We start from the raw sequence: 22,911 nt of genomic DNA, 5'->3' as shown, positions 1-22,911 counted from the left end.
GTATTTGTTATGGCTCACACATGGGGAAATATTCTCATAAGTAAATTGAAGCACTTAATTCCAAAATGCTTTATTTGCTAAACAGTGTATTTCTACAATTGTTTTGTTGTCCAAAAAAATCTTATTAAATTAGGCCATAAGTGTTATAGTTTATGTATAGTTCATGGAAAGAAATGGATATCAGCTCCATGTTGAAACAGAAATATGCTCAATTTAATCATTGTTATTGACTTTTGAAATTTCTGGCTGACAGCTAAGTTAAGAGTTGCCAATTTCAAAAACTACATTCCTTAATTACTTACAACTCATGACACATTCAATAGTTAGTTTCTTTAACAACTGAAATAACAAAGTTTAAACTGCTCCAATTTAGATTAACCTGAGAATTCAAACCAACAAAAGCAATGTTGAAATGTTTCCACAGTGCAGCAAAGACAAAATGAAATTGTATGTGGAAAGTTTATTCCAGAGTGATTTGTTTGTCGAACTACCCTGTTTATTTCCATGTGTCCTCTATCTACAGAGCCTAAGGTTACTCATTTTGGCCAGATGTGGATCTAAAGTTGCTGGTATTTTTTAGGGCTTAAGGGGTCAAGTAATACATACACTGGTTAAATGCATATGGTCACTGATCTATGCCTAAAATGTGCACAGTAGGCTACTAGGGCAAGTGGTTTTTACATGAAATCGAACCACACTCATATGTATAATTTTAATGTACACAAGAGCAATTCTCCTAGCCAAAAGTGTATTCTTATAGTCAGAATGTTATTTAAAGATATCCAGAACATTCTTAATATTAGAAATGTTAAGTTATCTACAACTTTACTTCCAATAGTCAAAACTACGGGGTGACTGTGGCACAGGAAGGTAGAGCTGTCGTTCACCAATCTTGCAGTTGTTGGTTCAATCCCCGGGTCTTCCGGTCACATGTCAAAGTGTCCTTGAGCAAGACACTGAACCCCAACTTAGTTGCTCCCGTTGAGTGTGGGCCAGCTCCATAGCAGTTCCCCCATCGCTTTGTGATTGTGAGTGAGAAGCAGTGTAAAGCGATTTAAGTGCCAATAGGTAAAAAGTACTATAAGTGCAGACCGTTTACATGAGAACGTTTCAGAACCTGCTTTGTAGTTCTGTGATAGTTTTCAATCCTTCCAAAACTCTATAGTAAAACAGAACTGCCGATAGATAATTCGGCAGAGTTTGCCTTTAAAAATGTCAACAAATAGGCTATCAAGGGAAGTTTAATTTGCAGCATATGTTTCTTCTGATGCAGGAATTTGAAAGCTACACTTCAGTACTTGCTTGAGAATCACCACCTTTTCAAGTTTCCTTCATTGATACGAGTAAATAAGTGAGTTATCTGTACGTCCAGTGGTACACAGTGAAAATGAACCGTTGATAGTCAATTCGGCATATTTAATGTTGCTAAATGTGAGCATATAGGCTACAAATTAAGCCCAGTGGAAGCCCACAGTGCAACTTTCTGTATCTAAGGCAACGTAACACTTCCTGTTTCTCTTCTTACATTTAAAGTACATTTTTATATCTAGACATTTAGCAGACGCTTTCATCCAAAGTGACTTACAAGTGAGGTACAAGGCAGGCAGAAATCTAAGTCAAGGAGAAAACTTACGAGTGAATATTTTTAACATTCAATGTTTAATCATTTCTAAAGGTCCCGAGATCAAGATGCGTATTAAACTTAGAATGGTTATTAATTTGTCGCTAGTTGAGATGACAATGGCATCATGGTTTAAGATAACCTAATTTAATTCTTAATCCTCCATTTTATTTAAGCGTTTCAAAGACTTAATGAATGTGACCTTAAGTATCAATTTCCGTGTTTCATTTTTGACACAGAATTGACATAATGTGTCATTAAACGTTACAGACTTCACTCATGTGACCAACGTCTACAAGAAACGGGAAGTATCGTGTTGCCATGGACACGAAGAGACGCACTGTCGGCTGTAAATTGAATCTTGCTTAATAGCCTAAAGCGAGGCTCTGTTTACGGCCTATTTGTTGACATTTTGAAAAGCTAAATCCGCCGAAGTATCCATCAACATCTATTTACAATAGAGTTTTGGAAGTATTGAAATCACTATTGTGATACTGAAGATATCCCGCCACCGCTTTTTCTTGTGTAAACCCGCTTTGAAGGGAAGCAGACGTACGTCTTACGTCACTCTAAACGTCACGTTGCGGAAAGCGGGGTGCCGGTGCCTGAGTAAAATGTTTTTGGAGGCGCCTAAAGAGCTGCAAAAACAATTCACGGAGGATCCACCCCCGCCCGGTAAACAAGGCCATGCCTGGAAACAGTCCGGGAGATGGTGTCAGCACTTTGGCTTGTTTCGGTTATATTTAGCTCCACCCCGCGCAGCTATCTGTGTCAAGCTACCTACAATATCAAATATGACACCGGAAAAGCTGTTAGGTATACTGATAAAATGTTAACGAGCCTCCGTATTTGAAGAAAGAGCACAGTGTACACTTCTACATTATAAGAAAAAGTAAGAAATTAGCATCAAATATACTTTCAAAAAACTGAAAGCACCTATTGTTGTATTATAATTTTGATCCATGTGTATATTAATGATGCCGTAAAAGAGGAGCTAACATTTCTTATTATTACTGCTTTACTGCTGGACAGTTGTGTACCCCCCATGTGGGGAAGCATATTATCTAAATGAAAGAGGTAATATTAAGTTTGATGGGATAAAATGTGTTTTTCAGTTGTTCAAAGAGAAGTGAACAATTGAAATTCAATAAGTCGAAACTTTAAATGTGGCTCAATTAAGACAGATTTTGGTACAGAAAACTGTGAAATATAATCTGCCTAAAAGGAAAAGGTCCAACATACAATGCAGTATTTTACCTTTGTACCTTTCTTTGCAGTAAATAGAAAATTAAATGTATTTTGTTCTATATTGTTCTAACAAAAGGAGGTTACTTTAGTATGGAAGATGCATACATTTTAAAAAAGGCTTTTTGAGAAACATGTACTTCGTCTTTAAAAAAAGTGTCTTGTATCGATAATGTCATTATTATGTATCTATTATCTTCTGTGTATTTATTTTCCTTAATGTTATCATTATTGGGTAATCTACTGGAAACTGTTTCTGCTTTTGTGGGTCAGATAATCCAATATGAGTACGATTTTAATGGTACACGAAAATTCAATTACCTTTAGTAGTAGCAGTACTGTAGTAGTACTATTATTTAGCTATTAGCCAGGTATCGGTCAAAGTTTTGTTAGACCAATATTTTGAAAACTGTAAGCGGAAGTAGTGGGGTTTCGGTTTACCTTAACTCTCCCGTTGCACAGACAAAACCCCGGGTGTTTTCTCCTCCGACTCTTCTCTGCAGAAATCCGATCAGCTGTGGGAGTCGAGCTGGTGAAACACTGTCGTCACTGTCTTTCTTGTGAAAAATCCCAATTATCGTCTGTTTGTAAAATCAGCATGGAGAGCCGGAAGCGTCCACTGGATGCGGTTTTGGGTCCCAGTGACAGCTTCAAGACGCCGGAGAAGAAGGTGTCAGTGGTCTCAGTGCCGGACTTGAACTACATGCGATGGGGTGTGGAGGAAACGTGTCAGTACCTACGAAGAGAAGGTCTTGGAAAATGGGAAGATACATTTAGAGGTTGGTTTTCGACTTTGACAGAGTAATAAATAACCAAATTGTGTCTCATCTGATTTTGATCTTAAAGCAAAAAGCCCGTAAATATTATTATATGTATATGCATTCATGTTTGTTGTGTTTTCCAAAAAGCAAAAAGCCCGTAGAGACCCGAAAATATTAGTATATGTATATACATTCATCTTTGTTGTGTTTTCCAGGACAGAAAATCTCAGGTGTCGGGCTGTGCTATCTGGGTCATACTGAGTTGGAGAAGATTGGTATAAAGTAAGTTTGTCCTCATGTTAAAAAGAGATGAGACATTTCAGACATGTCCTGACCCTTGTGAGTTTGTGAGTCAAATCCGTCCTTTAACAAACGTCCAGGAGTCCCAGAAGTAACCGGTTTATCCCACATCACTAGGCTACATCATTTCCTTAATTTAGTTTAAAACATCTGATAGAAATGATAAATATGTCTTCTACAAAGCTAAGACAGGGTCTCCATCTTAGGGACTGTGTCAGAATGTAGTGTGAAAACCTTTCATTGTTATTGTTGTAAATAGGGCGTCCCTGAACGTATGGGATAAGCCGAAAGGAAAAAAATAGATGTGATGTGAACAGTCTGTCTGGGTTTCTTGGTGTCTTGGAGGTTAATCAGCCATTTTGTGGGTAGGAGCTCACATGAGCAAAGTCAGCTACACCTGAAGCAGTAACACCAGGAACAGTGTTAGGACAGGAAAGATCACAAGTGCCACATAGCTTATTTACTTTGATGTTTCACACATTACTTTTCTGCCTCTTCAGCTCTTTCACACCCTTCATCCTCCATTTTCCTACTTTGCTCTGTCTAGGTACCTTGGTGACCGTCTGCAGATCTTAAACACCCTGAGGAAGCTGTGGCAGATGGAAGCACAGCCAAGCAAGGTAACAACTCTAGAGCATTTCTAGACTTTCAAGGCTGCAGAGATAGGAAACACAAAAACAGAAGAAGCAAGACAATTTTGTAAGAGAAACAGCAGGGACATGTGAACGTGTGTCACGATCAGGAAGTCAAATCAATTACTGAAGGTTCTTGTTGTTTCTTTTTCCCAGTTCTGATTTCTTTTTTTCATGAGGCTCTCTGAGACTCTTTATTGAGGTGGAAGCTTTTCTTCAGTGGTGTCATTATGATTGCAATTTCAATGCCTTGATCTTAATCAAGCTGACAGAACCCAACCCACACAGAATGGGTAGGACTCTGCTGCCTTATAACTTGAACTATGAGGTTTTGAGGTTGATAGACTGGTTCCCTTTTTCTATTTTTGAGTTCCACATTTATGGTCATGCCCCTCACAGCACATCTGAGCTATAAGTCCATACTAAGTAGTGAGAGACACAGAAATTACTTTTTTGTTTTGTCTGCTTCTAGGTGTTTAATGATCCGATCCACGGGCACATAGAGCTGCACCCGCTTCTCATCCAAATCATTGACACACCTCAATTCCAGAGACTGCGCTACATCAAGCAGCTGGGAGGGACCTACTTTGTTTTCCCCGGAGCCTCCCACAATCGCTTTGAGCACTCCATTGGGTATGTTTTCATAAAGATGCACTTGTTAGTAACTTGATTATCATTGCTTTGCTGTATATTACACATTGAGAGTAAAGTCCATTTGAGTCCAGAAACTGACAAGACAAACAAGTACAGCAAGAAAAACCTGTTTCAGTGGTCATAATGACACCTTCATATTGTGTGCTGGTACAGCGTGGGTCACTTGGCAGGACGACTTGTACAAGCTCTGAATAAGAGGCAACCAGAACTCCTCATCTCTCACAGAGACATCCTGTGTGTGCAGATTGCCGGGCTCTGCCATGACCTGGGTGAGTACTCTGGTCCTTGCCTCTTTACTCAGTGTGGAGATAAGAGAGAGAATGGGAGTAAAATGATCTCTTATTTTCCCGATAGCAACAGAACATCTATAGCTTAGTACACAATCACACAAGCATGTAAAAACACACACACAAAACAATGATTGAAATTCTAAAGTTTTCTCTCGTTTCCAGGACACGGCCCATTTTCCCATATGTTTGATGCAATGTTCATTCCCAAAGCACGTCCGGGATTTACCTGGAAGGTAGGAAACATTTCACTTTGCTGCATCATGGGAGTGCTTGTTTGTTCACCAGTGAGACCAAACAAAAGTACTTTTACACATTTGTCGTAATAGTATTTATTTCCTCTGAATAATGCAAACATGCACCCACTTGCCAAACAGTAGGAAAATCAAGTATCCTCATGTTGTTTAGCCAATAACTCTGAATAGCTAACAAAACCTTTTTTTTTGCTGAACTTCAAACTGTTGATAATTATTTACCAACTATTTACCAACATCCACTGAACCACAATTACAACATCCTAACCCCAGGGTGCATAATGGCTGAATGGCTTTAGTTGCAGAGACCAGGGAACTTTGAATAAAAACATTGAAATAGAAAAAAAACAGACCTATTGTTATGGTGTGACTCAGATGTTTCAGAAATACTGTCTGGAAAAACAGACTGCTTTGGGGACAACTGGAACAGAGAATGCTGAAGCTTGATTGCCTTTATTAACTACATAGTATAGTCCTCTGCAACCTAGCTATTTTCTTTGCACCGAAGTCACCTGTGAGTTTGATAGATGCACACAAATACTGTGTGGTGTAGTTGTTAATATACCAGTAAAATAAATTGCCTCCTTGGCTCTGAGGGCACAGGGACCCTACTTTTGATTTAATAATTGTTTAATGACTTTACACTAAGGAAGCTCTTCCACCAAATGGCATGAAGTCACAACAATAAACAGGCTTTTTATTGGATATACTCAACATAAACTATGTCTGCTGTACAAAGCTGCTAATGACTGGAGTATGATAACTAAGGGCTTAGATAGCAGTGTACAGAGTGATAAGCACGCGGTCATTATGGAAGTTATGACCACAGACCAGCTGTGTGGTAAACATATGATACGACAAGCATTCACATTTGTATCCTGTAACTCTTTAGCTAAGATAAACCCTTTCTGTTTAAGTAATGAGTCACTGTGCTTTCAGTTACACATTTAGACTGCCCACATTTCCATATCATTAAAATGGCTCCGTCTATGTTGCAGCATGAGAAGGCATCTGTAGCCATGTTTGACTACCTGGTTAATGACAACAACCTGAAGCCAGTGATGGAGCAGAATGGCCTCATGCTGCCAGAGGACCTAGACTTTATTAAGGAGCAAATTGCTGGACCACTGGAGACGAATGCAGTTCAAGGGAAGAAGGTACCTTGTCTCTTTAATTGTATGAAGTCATTCTGTAATAACAATTGGAGTGTTACTACTACAGGAACTTTGCAGGGGAACAACAACATTTTGAAGAATCCTATGTTTTAGCTCCTGTATGATAGTTCCAGGGAGGTAAAAGGTACTTTCAAGAAGCCCAGGAACTTTAGTTGTTGGCTTTGTAGGGCTGACAATTGCTGAGTGGTCAAACGCAGACATTAATGCTGCCTCAACTTGTCTAAGGCTTCTTTGAAAGGAAAAAGGAAGCTACAGCATCAATATTAGAGGGTAAAGGGTGAACTGTTTGTTGTACAACCAGTTACAGCACAAGCTGGAGTAAATGATAGTTGATGGGTAATGGTTGAGCAAGCTACTGAGTCAATGAGAGAGGGGGTGATGGTAGGGAGAACAAAACGAGTCACAAAAGAAGTACTTGGCTTATGTTCTGAGGCAGAAATGAAAAGTTATCAAACACTGAGCAGATCGTCAGTTTTTAGTCTCATTCCTTCTTCTGAATGACTGGTTTTTAATTAGTCATGTCATTTAACTCAAACATCAGAATCAAGCACCAGCAAATACAAAGAACAACACATGATAGTGTAAATCAGGTTAAGGTTCACACAAGTGCTGTAGTCAATCCCAGCTGTGACTGGGCGTTACCTGGGCACAGCCTTCTATGATATGGCTGACGTTTTTACGCTATGGGGTATTTACTTACTATTTAGTGGCCTCTGGGTGACTCAAAGTGCCTTCGAAAGATGGATTTTCTGTGAAGGAAAATCCATCTGTTGTAGATTATTGTTTCACATTTTGTATGTGATTTTTATGTGAGTTTTTAAGTGTTCACACCCTGTGAAACATTGAGAGCCACTGGAAGCTGGAGTCAAATCCCTTGTAGACTTGAACATCTTGGCCAATAAAGTGAAATGTGATGTCCTGGTTGTCTGCTATCCCCACAGTGGCCATATAAAGGTCGACCAGAAGACAAGTCCTTCCTCTATGAAATTGTGGCAAACAAAAGAAATGGGATTGATGTGGACAAATGGGACTACTTTGCCAGGTGGGACCTTATTACTTGTTAGGTCAATTAACTTTGCAAATTGAATGTTTTATTTTTGCATTTTCCTGTCTTTACATATTTCTTCACTGCCTTTTCTGTTAGGGACTGCTACCACCTGGGCATCCAGAACAACTTTGACTATCGCCGCTACATGAAGTTTGCTAGGGTGTTTGATGTGGACGGGCAGAAGAACATCTGCACTAGAGACAAGGTGCAGAGTTTTTTACATGTGCTTTTTGATCAGATTTCACTTGCTGTTTGAACAGCAGTTTAACTAGATGATCCAAAATCCAAACAATTCTTTAACAGGAAGTGGGAAACCTGTATGACATGTTCCACACAAGGAACTGTCTCCACAGAAGAGCTTACCAGCACAAAGTGGGCAACATAATAGAAACTATGTAAGTACCTGGTCACTGTAATGTTGTTTTTTGATTCATTCTCTTGCATGGTATGTAGCAAAATGCTCCAAAGACTGATAATACGTTGGGTATGCTTATCCAGGGTTACAGAGGCCTTCTTAAAAGCAGATAAGTACATCCAGATCGAAGGCTCGGAAGGGAAAATGTTCACTCTCTCCACAGCTATAGATGACATGGAGGCCTACACCAAGCTGACAGGTGTGTAGAAACCTGTGTATGTGCTGTTAGGCAAATATTCGAGGAATATTAAGAGACTGGGATGATTGATATGTAAAGTGTGTGTGTGTTTGCTTTACCTCACCTCATTCTTTTTATCCTGCAGATCATGTGTTTGAGCAAATACTGAACTCCTCATCCCCGGAGCTGGCTGAACCCAGGCAGATTCTACGAAACATCATCTGTCGACGCCTCTACAAGTGTTTGGGTCAAACTCAGGCAGAAGCGCCATTGAAGGTTACCCAGGTGTGTGTCCTTTTTTGTTGTTTGTTTTTGTAATGGCCAAGTACCCTTAATAATACTAATCTATTGTAATCACAGCTAACAAGCATCATACATGCGAGTCACGTATGAAGCTGGATTATTTTAACTTATTTTTACGATATATCAGTAACAATCTTTGTTAATATTTACCATTTTTTTATCAGCTTATTTGAGAAATTTGTTTTGATATAGCTAATGACGTTTCTAGTCAAATCAACTTGATATTTTCATTGTATTTAGGGAAAAGAAAAAAGTAACAAGTCATCTTTATTGTATTTGTACACACTTGTACGGTATTATATGAGCATATGAAATCACTGTGATTAAGAATCTAAAATTGAATGTTATATAATGTGACTGCTAAAAAAAAATCTCTTTTTTTCTAGGAGATGATTGAAAGCTGGGAAGCTGATTTGGCTCACTTAGTCCCTCAGAGTGGTGCCCAAGACATCACTCTGCAGTCAGAGGACTTTGTAGTTAGTGTGAGTTCAGTCAATTTACCTTAGGGTCCACAACAGATAATTCCTTTTCACTGTACATTTTTCAAATCTCATTTTATAAGCTAATGCCTTACTTCGTGCCTCTTTTAGGTCATTGATTTGGACTATGGAATGAAGGAAAAGAACCCCATCAACAGTGTACGATTCTACTGCAAGAATGACCCAACTAAAGTCATCCAAATACGCAAGAACCAGGTCAGAGCTGATGCGAATCCTAATGTTTTATTGCGTGAGCGACCTACACATTTTAATGCATGTACAATATGTGCCTCATGTCTTCCTCTGAATGCACTAAATCTGTTTGCTACTGTCTTTGTCCTATATTTATGTCTCAAATTAAACTCTGTGCTGTCACTTCTGTCAGGTGTCAAAACTTCTACCAGAGCAATTTGCTGAACAGCTGATCAGGGTCTACTACAAGAAGACAGATGAGAAGAGTCTAGAGGCTGCCAAGAAGCACTTTGTCCAGTGGTGCATAAACATGAACTTTTCAAAGCCTCAGGTAATACTTATATTCCATCTATCCTTTATCTGTAACCACTTAAACTGTTCATGGTTGGTTAGGTGAGAGGCAGGGTCCACCCCAGACAGGTCACCAGTCTATCTCAGGGCCAACACAGAGAGACACTCACACCTACGAGCAATTTAAAGTCACCAATTAACCTAATATACGTCTTTGGACTGTGGGAGGAAACTATCGAAATCACTGTAGGTTTGCATTCATACAAATCAAAGCTGATAGCCAAAAAGCTCTTACCGAAGCTGTTTGAGTCGATTGAAGAAGGTGGCAGGCTGAAGTGCATTTGAGGCAAGCTCTGGACAGGTCACCAGTTTATCTCCGGGCTAACAGAGAGACGTACACAGATACAGGGGAAATTAGAGTCACCGGGTAACTTAAGTGCATGTTTTTGTATTAGGGAGGACCCAGAGGATCCTTTTAGCTCCAGGAAAGAAGTTTGAAGATGGATCCCCCAGGATCATTTGCTGAGTTAGGAATAGGAATTACTGCATTGTTCTGCAGGGCAGTAATGATGCCGTGTACACACTGTACTTGTCCTGCTAACATCATGGTTTTACATTTTTATTCGCACATAGGATGGAGACATAATAGCACCTGAACTGACCCCTCTGAAATCCAGCTGGTCAAACAATGACGGTGAAGATGGTGACAGAGGAACAAAGAATTATGCAGTAAACGGACAAAAGGCTAAAACAAAGCTTTTTAAGTAAAAGGTAGAAGTACAAAAAAAACTCTGTTACAGATGTTGTAGATGGTACTGAGTGAAAATTTATATTTTTCTGTGGGATGAGTGTGTTGATGAGCACAGCAAAATCCAAAAGAGATTATATGAAAGTTTCTAAAGAGGTTCCATTAAAAATGAAGGGCTTACTCAGGGTTTTACAAAAACCGCTTTATTCTCATAGCTTTGTTTTAAGTTTGATCCTTTTTATTAAGGTTTTATTTCATCATTTAGAACTGCACACGTCAGATTTTTAAGCCAATTTAGTGTTTTACACAATCAGAAAACTATCATCTACTTGTGGCCGCTGTAGCTCAGTTGGTAAGGCAGACGTCCACGGACCAAAGGGTCAGTGGTCTGATTCCCGGTCCTGGCTATATGTCTCAGTGTCTCTTGGCAAGACACTGAACCCCTAACAGCCCACTCCCCTTCCCAACTGTGCAGTGCCAGTCCAAATAGATGAATACTATCATCTACTTGTGTTACTCTGAAATTGAACATATACAAACTGTGTTTCAGGGAAGTGTGTTTGTCACCTTTTGAGATAAGTTTTGCATTTTGTAAAATTACTGTGATGCTGTCAAGTATATCAAGTATACTCAGGTCCCAGGTATATTTAAACTGAGCATTTGTTAATTTGAAGATATATTTGGAAGTTTGATTTGACCTTTTTAAATTGTGTTTATTTTTCAGAGATGTTAGTTGAGCCTGTTTTGTAGTGATTTTATTTATTGTTCTTGCACTAGTGCAACTTGCCCATTGCTATCTTCACCTTAGAAATCTGTCCTACATTTTAATGGTATTTTGGGTTAAATGTTTACCAAAATGTAAAGGATCCTCATCAAACTCACCTCATAGCTGGTTGTTTTGGTTGTGTAAAAAAAAAACCTTATGAATGTAGAGAGAAACCTGCCAAAGGATTTTAAATCCTGTCAAGGTATTCCTCGTGAAAGGGGCTATAAAGTCTGAAAATCAAACTCTTTGTCTCAGTTGTCTTCATGTAAGTAAACTTGTTCAACACTTGGCATCATGCATTCAGCTTAGACTAAACAAAAATGTTCCAGATATATTTCTGTGTTGATCAAGTCTCCTAACAGCATTGTAGTTTTCTCACAACCAGATATAGTTTTTTCCCACTCCTGAAAATCTATTTTAAAACAATTCTTTGAATGGAGCCTGATTAACAATAATTTTCAGAATATCAGTTTGTATAAAATGAGAACTGGATTTTAAAAGCACATGTAATGTGAAAACCCAAGTATTGTAAACATAAGGATAAGGCAGCAAATGCAGTTTCTAATAATTTTACCATAAACTCCAGACTGGTGGATTGTTTCACTTTAAATGTGGAAAATTTGTTTTAGATGTTCTATGCATTTAAAATAACAAAATAATTGGTTTAGACCACTTTTCTGCTGCTTTCTATTTACCTGGTCAAATCTTGGCACAAAACATTTCTGAATCACTTCAAACTAAACCAGACTGACAGCATTATATGGCTCAGGTCATTATACAAAATGTTTATTATTTTTATTATTATGACACCCATTGCACACATGAAAAAAAAAGTTTACTTCAGTCCCATACAATTTGTTGCAATTACGGCTAGGTTGTAGGTGGAGGTTGAAGACCAATTATTTTGCAACTCAAAACTCCCTCTTCTGAGGAACACTGTAGGTTGAGTTCTTGTGGTTTGTGTGATATAAAGTAACAAGTCTTCCACGAGTGGTTATTAATGTTACTATGTCCACCTAAAATCTTAAGGGAATTGAGTGTATCCACAGCACAGTGAGATTATGTACTTTACTAGCTTTAAAAAACAAAACCTGTGAATTTGTTCATATTCAACAAATTTTATTTTCACATGCTTTTTAATTTTGTACCCATTGCTATAAAATAAGCTTTAAATTGCACTGAAAGTGGTCTAAAAAAAGGTCTAAATTTTACTTGTGGAAACCTGCAGGAACTTTGTTTAAATGTCTTCTTAATCATACAAATATATACATTTTTTAAAAAGATACATTCAGCATGTAGGTAGCTATACAGTAGGTAATTCAGGGGCAACATGGGGTTTTGCTCATTGTATCTGAAGACATAAATATGTTACACACATTTCTTAAACAATGACGTCATTACAATAACTTTTTTCAGGAAACCGTTCTCTTATTATGACTGAAAACGCAGTGAAAACAAACATCACCAGTCTCTGGATGCCAGAGGATCCTACTCCATATCTTATTTCCATATTGGTCTAAACCTAATGGCATCAAGTACATTTCAGTACATTTCATGTCCATTTGATCTCACTTTATCGGTCTTCTGGCTTCTGAAAAAGTGTTATTCCTAAATAAATGTAGCTAAGAGACAGCTGTAGAATAGTGATGAGACACATTTCTGCCTGATAAATGAACTCCAGCTTTTCTCCATTTCTTCCATTGTGTTGGGATGAACAATAATCATCTACAGGTACAATCAAACATGGTGAACATCTGGCCTGATTGAGGGATGTTTCCAAAGTCACCATTCATTTTTTGCTCAATCAAAAAAACAGCCATTTAATAGGTGTAAAAATATAAAAGGACATGCATTTGACAATGTTTAATATTAAAGTTGTTTTGTGAATACTACAAACTAGTACAGACTCATTGATATTTACCTAAGAGTCACTAATTTACAGAGGGAACCTTCCAGGACATCAGAGAGCAGCTTTATTCCTGATTCCTGCAGGCTGTTGTTACTCAGGTCCAGCGCTCTCAGGTAAGATGGGTTAAACTTCAGAGCTGTTGCCAGAAAAGTACATCCATCATCTGTGACCTGACAGGAAATCAGCCTGCAGAAGTTAGGGAATTATTTGGTGAGTATTTTCCCATTTGGCGTGATGTGTCATTGAAGCATTCTTAGTTATGTTTTGAGTCTTTTTATTTGTGGGTTGTTTTTTTTTTTTTTTTTTGGTTAATACAAAAGTTATTTTATTTCCAAATATCCATAACTATCTCTGATGCAGTCTTAATTTAACCAAATTCCTAAATAACTTTATATAACAGTGAGGTTTTTCTTCAAAATAGCAACTTGTAAGGGAGGAAAAACTGGTTCCTTACCTCAGAGTGTCTAGTTTACATTGTGGGCTCTCCAATCCAGCACATAACAATTTCACTCCTGAATCTTGTAGATCGTTTTCACTTAGGTCGAGCTCTCTCAAACTGGACAGACTGGACATTAAAGCAGAAGCCAGAGAATCACAGCATCTCTCTGACAACCAACAGCTCCTTAATCTAAATAGAAGAAACAAGTTTGCACAGTAATTAGAATTTATTAGTAAGTTATAATGCTGCTTTTCACACCCAATCCTTTATAACTAATTTATAGCGTTGTATGGTAAATGATTAAATGTTTTTTTATTGTCTGTTTAATTGGGTATAATTTATCTAGATGTAATGAATGAAAATCGGATCATGTTTTAAGTCATATTTATGAAAAGCATTGTTTTTGTGAGATTTTCCAAATTTTTTATCAAATGTTTATTCTTTGTTAGTCTGTGGTTTGGCATTATTCAATTTGTTAAAAAGATTAATCAGAGAATTGTCCTTTATATTAGTCAGTTTAAATCACAATATTATACTGATGTCAACTTCATTGTCATTTTAGTGTTTATCACATACAGTATTTATATTATTGTAAAACTGAAAACATCCTGGCTGACCTCAGAGCTTCCAGTCTACAATGTGGACTCTCCAGTCCTTCACACAGCATCTTCACTCCAGAATCCTGCAGGTCGTTGTAACTCAGTTCCAACTCTCTCAAGCTGGAGTGGTCGGACTTAAGAACTGAGGCCACAGAAGTACAGCAGTTCTCGGTCAACCCACATCTATCCAGTCTGTAAATGTGGAATAATTTTAAATGTTATAGTATAAACAACAACATCTGTGTTGCACTTTCCCAGTTGAATAACAAGGTGTTTAGAAGGGGTGGTAATCTTATTGAAACAGAATTGCAATAATAATGTAATATCATGGTAATTATTTCTTTAGAAAATGATGTCCTCATTAAATATACATGATCTACAGTACAGTCACCTCAGACTCTTCAGTCTACATTGAGGACTCTGCAGGGCTGCAGACAACAGATTTACTCCCAAATCCTTAATTTTGTTATTACTCAGGTCTAAGTCCCTCATATGGGATGGGTTGGACTTCATCACTGAGGCCACATGTGCACAGCAGCTCTCTGACAGCCTGCAGCAACTTAATCTGGATAAAGTATAAAAATTATAGCTATTAGAGGCAAAATACTTAGATAAAACTTCCGCTTTAACCTATAACTCACATTAAATTTCTGCTATTTATGTTTTGAGTGCTGAGTTCAAAAGATGCAAATCCGGAGTCAGTAACTTCGACTCTGCACAATCTTGAATTGCTGTCTTACCTCAGAGTTTCCAGTCTACAGTGGGGACTCTCCAGCCCTTCTGACAGTAGCTTCACCCCTGGATCCTTCAAATAGTTGTTACTTAGGTCCAGCTCTCTCAGATGGGAGGAGGGGGACTTCAGGGCAGATGCCAGAGAATCACAACAACTTTCTGACAAACTGCAGTTCTTTAATCTGAAGAACATGATTGTATGAGCCAACCAGGGTTTGCTGTGTTTTTTGTTTATGTTGTGTATTGAAAGATTCATTAGATTAAGTATAAGCGTACTGTCATTAGTGACATCATATGGCTTTGACGTTTGCCTTTGTAGTTTAAGTATGTTAACAGTTGTCAAGGCAACAATGCATAACAGAGAGTTCAGTTCAGCTGCTATTGAAAGGAACAGATATGGACAGCATGAGAGACAGTAACTGGAGCAAAGGAACTGACTTTAAGATAGTGGGGACCCGCAACAAGTTTTAGTGTGTAGCGGTGGAGGCACACCGTTTCTTACCATGTTCTGGGGAATAGATATAAGAAACGTCTTGTAACGTGAGCACAGCCCCGGAAGTTTTATTTCCGGAGAAGTGCTTGATATTTTTAACATGTATGACAGAAAACAAGCAGAGGAGAGAAAAGAGAGAAAGGAATCATCTAACCTTAGAATCTCCAATCTGCAGTTTGGACTCTCCAGTCCAGCACACAGTAGCTTCACTCCTGAATCTAGCACATAGTCATTTTCACTTAAATCCAGCTCCTGGAGATGAGATGGGTTGGACATAAGAGCTGAGGACAGAACTTCGCAATGAGAGTCAGAGAACCCACAGTAAGACAATCTGCAAATACATATGCAATAAAGTCAGTGTTTGCCAAAGCTGCACAGACATTAACTACAATTATTGTTATTCCAATTAAGAAGTAATACTCCAAGCTGCAAATTCTCTTGGGGCTGTGTATCTGTGTTAGTTAAATATGTTTTTAAAATCAGCCCCACAAAATTACAAAGAAAAAAATTTCCCTTCCAGATTTCTTTTCTCTCAAAGAAATAATTACAGTTTTGGATAAGTTTTGAGGTCATTCAGAGGCTGCTTTAATCACAAACACACAGGTGCACTATCTGTTCAGCTGAAGTGCAGTTGGTGCTGTTTGGGTCGAATGAACATAAGCATTGAATCATTGACATTACTGACTGTTTACATACCATCACTCAGCTATATTAGTTATTAGCTATAAATATACCTTAGACATACAATGACAATCATATCTCAGACAAAACATTTAAAGGTAAGCTAATGTATCATAAAGAAACTGTTTTATGCTGGTAGCTTAACTTGGCAAATGTTAATTTAAGACTAACCGAGCATTTCTACAGTTTCTCACAGCTGGGAGAAGTCTTCGCCTTCCATCGCCTGATGCATTGTACTTTTTCAGGTCCAACACATCTAGAACCTCTTCAGACATCTGCAGCATGTAGGCAAGAGCTGAGCAATGGGTCTTACTGAGTTTTTTCTTTGATCTGTTCCCTGACTGCAGATATTCTTGGATCTCCTGATGTACTGAATGGTCATTCATCTCTATTAAACAGTGGAAGACATTGATGCTTCTGTCAGGAGATATATCCTTTGCATCCATCTTTTTAAGGTTGTTTATTGCCTTCTGGATGCTTTCTGGACTGCTAGCTGTCCAGCCCAGCAGACCTCCTAGGAGATGATGGTTGGACTCCAATAACAAGCCGTGAAGGAAGCGAACAAAAAGATCCAGGTGACCATTTCTACTGTTTACAGATTTTTCTACAACTTTACTAAGCATGTTATCCAGACCTGGGTCATTGCAATTTGTATTCCACTCTTCTCCCAAGAATATCACCAGCACTTCTATGTTCTTGTTCAGATAGCAGTGGACCATGTAAACAGCAGCTAGAAACTCCTGAATACTTAAATGCACAAAGCAGTAAATTGTTTTCTGAAAGAGTACACGCTCTCTTTTGAAGATCTCTGTGCACAATCCTGAGAACACTAAGGCCTCTCTAACATCGAGACCGCATTGCTCCAAGTCTTCTTGGTAGAACATGATGTTCCCTTTTTCGAGATGTTCAAAGGCAAGTCTCCCCAACTTTAGAAGGACTTCCCCGTCAGTCTGCATCATCTCCTGTTTGATGATCTCATGCCCTTTGTTATATTTCTGCATCTTTCTCTTTGTCTGAACCAGGAGAAAGTGTGAATACATCTCTGTCAGAGTCCTGGGAAGCTCTTTTTGGTCTGCAGGAAACACATGCTCCAAAACTGTGGCAGTTATCCAACAAAAGACTGGAATATGGCACATGATGTAGAGGCTCCTGCTGGCCTTGATGTGTGAGATGATTTTGCTAGACATAGACTCGTCATTGAATCTCCTGCTGAAGTACTCCTCTTTCTGAGTGTCAGTAAAGCCTCGTACTTCTGTTACCCTGTCAACATAAGATGAAGGGATCTGATTGGCTGCTGCAGGTCTAGAAGTGATCCAGAGGAGAGCTGATGGAAGCAGATTCCCCTTGATTAGGTTTATCAACAGCATGCTGACAGATGATGTCTGTGTGACATCGGACACAACCTCATTGTTCTGAAAATCTAATAAAACTCTGCTTTCGTCAAGACCATCAAAGATTAATAAAACTTTACAGCGAGCAAGCATTTCAGCTGTAAGCATGTGTAGGGTCTGATCAAAATCATGAAGCAGGCTGAGCAGGCTGTACTGCTTCCCTTTGATCAAGTTCAGCTCCCGAAATGAAAGCAGAATCACAAGGTTGACATCTTGATTTTCCAAACCCTCTGCCCAGTCCAGAGCAAACTTCTGCACTGAGACCGTTTTTCCAATGCCAGCAATGCCGCTCGTCAGAACTACTCTGATTGATCTGTTTCTACCGGGGCAGACCTTAAAGATGTCGTGGCATTTGATTGGAGTGTCATGAAGGATCTCCATTTTGGATATTGTCTCAAGTTGCCACACCTCATGTTGGATATTAACTCCTTCGCCCTGTCCTTCAGTGATGTAAAGGTCAGTGTAGATCCTCTTCAGGCATGTTTGAGTCACTGCTTCAGCCGTTCCTTCTATTGCAAATTCACATCTCCTACTAAGACTGACCTTATGATCATCAAAAATCTTCTGCAGACTGCCAGTCACTGAAACATAAGCACAAAAGCAATATTCAATTATCTGTCATCATCAGTCAGTGTCAGCATTTCACAGTAAGGTAAAAATGTAAAGGAGATCACCAGCAGAGACAGGGGTGAATGAAAATATAAGGGAGTTTGAGACTTGCTGGATATTTAGAAAAAACTTTCTGTTCAAGTCAAACTGCAAGGAACATATCAAAACCCTGCAGTTTTTAAGGAAAATGCACAATTTAATGGTCACACAAATGCCACAAAGTTTATTGCTCGCTTTTCAGCTAAATTTATACGTGCATGTATCTGCAATGGCGTTTACACCAGAGTTGGATACAAACATTAATGTGAACCATCAGCCTAGGACGAAAATTTGCTGTCAGGACAGAATAATTCATAAAAGGGAATAGTGTGTATCTAAAGATAATGACAAATAATGTTGGCATGACAGAACAGAAGTGAAATACTGTGAAATGTGAAATAATTAAGTATTATATATTATTATTTCTTTTAATTAAAAAGAAGATGTCTCACTTAGGGCACACAAATGCTCAGAAACACCTCACAAATGCTCAGGTTGCACACAAAGTAAAGGAAACTGCAGCAACACAAAACGTCCTGTTTTAGCTGTGGAAAGTAGATACTTACATGGTTCAGTGCAGGGTTGATTGGAAATCTGCAGTTCTGGACTTTTTCTGGATCTTTTACCACAGTGGATGCATGAGAAATATTCTGTTGATTTACATGGTTCTTGGCATGAGTCAGTGCATTTACTGGAAAGGCAGTGTCCAGAGCTGCTGGAGAATGGATCCCTCAAGACCTCCGGATGCAAAAAACAGCTTGGCACTTGTTCCTGAATAACAACACTGGACCGTTTCCTCTGTCTGTGCAGGTGAAACATAAAGACAGACTCTATCATACTTTGCCATATTATTGCTCATGAATAAATAACTATGATTATTATTATTAGTAGTAGTATCATTGATAAATCCAAAGTTTGAGCTTTTGTTTCTTGATTGTGTCATATACATCAGTAAAACTGTCTTAAACAAGTAAAACTGGATTTCACTACTACCACCTACTTCACATGGTATCACATTAAAATCTGCAGCAGCAGCAGCAGCAGCAATTTCTTTCTAAAAATAGGATACACTGGTGTTACTGAAGTGGTATTTTGTACATTATAAGCCAGTTATTCTTGTGGAGGGTTTAAGGAGGCTGGCTTGATTAGTGCTCTGGATCTATTGTGAGGTTAATGAGAAACTGATGGCGGATTCATATACCTTTTCATTTTGATTCAGCCACACGGTGAAGACTGTACAGTATTGCCGCTGTCACTAAACTGATAGCATGTACATTTATTGCCCTAACAGACACATGCATTATTACATTAATAGAGTTTCCCCCTTCTCCCTTTATACGATGAAACAACTATTAATGTAGCACTAACAGTAGGCACTTGCTGTACTTAACCTTGCTTTCCATTTACAGTTTGTTTCTTGTTTTTGTTGCAGCAGTCATGTAAAAGTGGACATAGACATGCACTTCATGTTCATAAGATTGTGTTTTTAATTAAATAACGTACATATTGGCTCAATCACTACCTCGTTATCATTAGCTGTTGCCCGTGAATTGGAGGTTATAGAGTGTGTAGTAAACAAAGACACACAGTGTTTCTAATCGGCTTTCTCCAGCTGCACGTGTGTAACAACAGGCTGCAGGCATTTGTCCCCCGAATACACAACCTATTACTTGATTAAATCCACAAGTCCATGAGAATAAAGAAAGCTCTTACTTTGTGTTAAGAACGTCAGGGTCCTTACTGAAGGCAAGAGGATTGTCTTTGGACTGGTCACTCTTCAGAGACAAGGAGGACACTGGTGACTCTGGTCTGACCTCGTCTCCCTTCCCATGGACACTCATGTTAAACCTAAAGAGAGAAATGCCACAATGAAGTAAATGTGTGTCATGGTGGGATGTTCCATTCGACGACTGCGCATTTGGTAAAATTCTGGACTTCCTTGCTGTTCACATTTGCTTTTTGATTAGAGCAGATTAGACGTTTTTCTCCCTTTCTCTCTTAAGAAAACCCTATTAGGCTACCGCCTGATTGTAATGCTGCTCACCATTAGTGCATCATAATGTTAATGACAACCACAGGTTGTTAGACCTGATATACGTGAAAGGAATCACGTGATTCCGCACGACGGCGGGGAGTCAAGAAATCCTGTCTGAATCCCTTTTCTTATCAGATATAAAATGCAATAATGGCATTTTGGTTACTTCCTGGATTTGAGTTATCAGTGAATTACAGCTGACAAGACGACCCGCTTGGTCTTCCCACTATTACATTGTGCCTCGTTAAGATGGCTTAAGGTTCCATGGATAAAGTTTGAGGAATTTAATGGCAGCCTATAAACCACACAACGGGGCCTACTGTGCCTTCAACCACCCATTTCCATACCTGACACTGAAGTTAAGAAGTTCTTCTTATCCATACACTACACTCTCCTCGGTCACTAAGTTCATGTCAAAGTCAACGACACGACACCTGGTTCTGAAGAAGTGAACACAAACAGTGGCGTAGACACAGCGGCAAGCCACACGTATTCTAATCTTTACGGTCAAATGTGTCGGCGACACGCCACCCAATACCGTAATTAGTCTAATTGCTTCAGTTTGCTTTTTATGTGGCAAGTTATTAGGGCAGAAATCCTCGTGCACGCTCGTGTTATTTAATCATAAACGAAGCTTAACGTAAGTGCAAATAGAAAACAGCGTTTATAAGTGTGATTGCTGAAAACAATCACACTATTGTTGTTTCCAGTATTTAATTTTATTATTTTTATTATTATTCCGTATTCTTCCGCCCGTTTTTCGGCGTGCTGTAAGTCCTAAATGGTAAAAGCTGCAAACATGGTTCCAACTGTAATATGTTAAGCATGGTTGGGAGAGGTGTGCTCACTACCTTGTGTGCTGTCAGCTAATGTACTGTAATTATTATGAATATTAATATGAATTTTTTTTGAATGGAAAGTCTATGGAAGTGATGTTTAAACTGCAATATCTCAAAAACTACACATGGTAGCATGATGCAGCTTTGAGGGATGCTGTCCCATGATGAAGTGCTTCACATGTTACAGCGTGGGCTCTATAGCGCCACCGTGTGGTCAGTTACCAGCATGTTTATGTTACTTGTTTTCACATGCTTCTACTCCTACACGCTTACAGATAAAAACATGGTTCCAACTGTAATATGTTAAGTACAGTTAGGAGAGATGACATATTACTCTGTGGGCTGACAGCTGATGTACAATAATTATTATGAATATTTGTATGATTTCTTTTTTGCCGTCTATGAGAGCAATCTTAACACGGCTATATCTCGGAAACTATACGTGATATTGTTATGAAACTTTCAGGAAAGCTGCCCAACGATGAAATGCTTCACATGTTACAGTGTGGGCTCTCTAGCGCCACCGTGTGGTCAGTTATTTAACTCGTTTTTTAACTCAAAAAACAATTTATTTTTTTTCTGATTTCACTTCTATATTGTACAGGGCCTTTAGTACTACCACGTGGCCGTTCGCGGTACTGCAACTGTTTCGATCTTTTTTTTTTAAGCTAATGCATTGACTGACTTGAATGAAACTTTACAAATACGTGCAGGACACTGCCCTGAACACGCGTGTTAAATGTTTCTCCACTGGGGGCGCTATTGTGGGTGGGTTTTTTTTTTTTTGGTATTTTATTCTCAGAACTTCATTAGTGTTGAGAGGGCAAGATGGCAACAGTTGATTCCTTTGGACAGGCTGCCATCTGCTGGAGAGTTGGTGAATAGCAATTGAAAACTTCTTCATTGTTTCATGTGCTTTCACTAGTTGTTCAATGTTTTAAAAAAACTACACATGCTACAGTGTTGCCTGTCGCTTCTACAACTTTCAAAGCTGCAGATTCGGCGATGGCTGCAGCAGGTGCAGCGCCTGGCTTTCAGCAATCACACGCATTTTCTGCAGGAAATGCCCATTCTAGTTACAATTTGTGTGTTTGTTCCTGTTTTATAATACAATTATTGACATTGTATGACATTTTGCAATTTAGCCGTGCAGTTAGTTTTACATCAACATGTTTTGTAGTTAAATAACTTAAATTTTATAGTTATATATGAAGTTGAACCGAAGCTACAATGGTGCAATGGTGAGGACACGCGCGCACTGTAGTCGTGGCCGTTTTCTTTTAACCATCCTCATTTCCTGGAACTGCGAGGGGGGGAATTGCAGACTCAATTGCGATGTGTCATTTTAAAACATTGGCTTCAATATGAGTTTTGTTGGTTATGATGTTTTAAATCTTTTTATTGCGAATTGTTAGAATGGGTTTTGGAGTTGACTAATTGTCATCAAAAATTATTAATTTTTTTAAAAATTTTTTGTTTGAATTTTTTTTATCAAAAATATTATTATAAAATATACTGGATATATAAAAACTCAGAACACTTAACTATTGTGCAGAATATACCCCATACAACTGTTTTATTATATTTATTATTATTATTATTATTATTATTATTATTAGGCCTGTATAGGCTGTTATCACTTTGATGTATCCATTGTTGCGTAGGCCTAAATTAATACTATTGTATTGCTGCATTCGGTCATAGTGGGGCTAAATAACTCCCATTGGTCAAATTTCTGGCTTTTTTTAAGTTGATGACATAAAGTTGTAGTCTGAAATGTAAATAATAATTGATAA

At 38.5% G+C, this 22,911-nt stretch overlaps 2 protein-coding genes across 4 annotated transcripts; one reads left to right on the top strand and one right to left on the bottom strand.

Annotated features, from left to right (window-relative positions):
* The first annotated feature begins 3,346 nt into the window (after positions 1–3,346).
* LOC137140333 (deoxynucleoside triphosphate triphosphohydrolase SAMHD1-like) lies at positions 3,347–11,591 on the top strand. The gene is made up of 16 exons (XM_067528645.1): positions 3,347–3,645; positions 3,843–3,909; positions 4,475–4,547; positions 5,032–5,192; positions 5,367–5,482; positions 5,666–5,736; positions 6,753–6,911; positions 7,871–7,971; positions 8,074–8,182; positions 8,281–8,372; positions 8,476–8,591; positions 8,716–8,855; positions 9,260–9,355; positions 9,464–9,568; positions 9,738–9,875; positions 10,469–11,591. The coding sequence occupies exons 1-16, from the start codon at positions 3,465–3,467 to the stop codon at positions 10,601–10,603; spliced, it is 1,860 nt and encodes a 619-aa protein (XP_067384746.1). The 5' UTR covers positions 3,347–3,464; the 3' UTR covers positions 10,604–11,591.
* A 1,142-nt stretch (positions 11,592–12,733) lies between these two features.
* On the bottom strand, positions 12,734–20,779 carry LOC137140331 (NACHT, LRR and PYD domains-containing protein 12-like). Of its 3 annotated transcripts, XM_067528639.1 has the most exons (11): positions 20,624–20,779; positions 19,955–20,089; positions 18,808–19,043; positions 16,374–18,174; positions 15,676–15,852; positions 15,037–15,210; positions 14,688–14,861; positions 14,315–14,488; positions 13,713–13,886; positions 13,271–13,444; positions 12,734–13,074 (listed from the first exon to the last, which is right to left on the bottom strand). In XM_067528639.1, exons 2-11 carry the CDS (start codon positions 20,080–20,082, stop codon positions 13,071–13,073), a joined length of 3,216 nt encoding a protein of 1,071 aa, XP_067384740.1. In that variant the 5' UTR covers positions 20,083–20,089; positions 20,624–20,779; the 3' UTR covers positions 12,734–13,070. The 3 variants fall into 3 exon arrangements, with proteins under 3 accessions (XP_067384740.1, XP_067384741.1, XP_067384743.1); XM_067528640.1 differs by lacking the exon at positions 14,688–14,861 and having other exon boundaries at positions 12,734–13,444; XM_067528642.1 differs by lacking the exons at positions 14,688–14,861; positions 15,037–15,210 and having other exon boundaries at positions 12,734–13,444.
* Between the last annotated feature and the right edge of the window lie 2,132 nt (positions 20,780–22,911).

Source organism: Channa argus, chromosome 13 (assembly GCF_033026475.1).
Source record: "Channa argus isolate prfri chromosome 13, Channa argus male v1.0, whole genome shotgun sequence".
NCBI classification, from domain to species: Eukaryota; Metazoa; Chordata; class Actinopteri; order Anabantiformes; family Channidae; genus Channa; species Channa argus.
The sequence above is the reverse complement of the archived record's forward strand: the minus strand, read 5'-3'. Positions and strand labels throughout refer to the sequence as shown.

Coding starts and splice junctions, on each gene's coding strand:
- LOC137140331 (XM_067528639.1), bottom strand. CDS start 20,082: ATGAGTGTCCATGGGAAGGGAGACGAGGTCAGACCAGAGTCACCAGTG. Junction 15,853..16,373: donor AGAAACTGTAGAAATGCTCG/GTTAGTCTTAAA, acceptor ATGTATTTGCAG/ATTGTCTTACTGTGGGTTCT. Junction 13,887..14,314: donor TGTAGACTGGAAGCTCTGAG/GTCAGCCAGGAT, acceptor TCTTCTATTTAG/ATTAAGGAGCTGTTGGTTGT.
- LOC137140333 (XM_067528645.1), top strand. CDS start 3,465: ATGGAGAGCCGGAAGCGTCCACTGGATGCGGTTTTGGGTCCCAGTGAC. Junction 8,856..9,259: donor CGCCATTGAAGGTTACCCAG/GTGTGTGTCCTT, acceptor CTTTTTTTCTAG/GAGATGATTGAAAGCTGGGA. Junction 9,876..10,468: donor TGAACTTTTCAAAGCCTCAG/GTAATACTTATA, acceptor ATTCGCACATAG/GATGGAGACATAATAGCACC.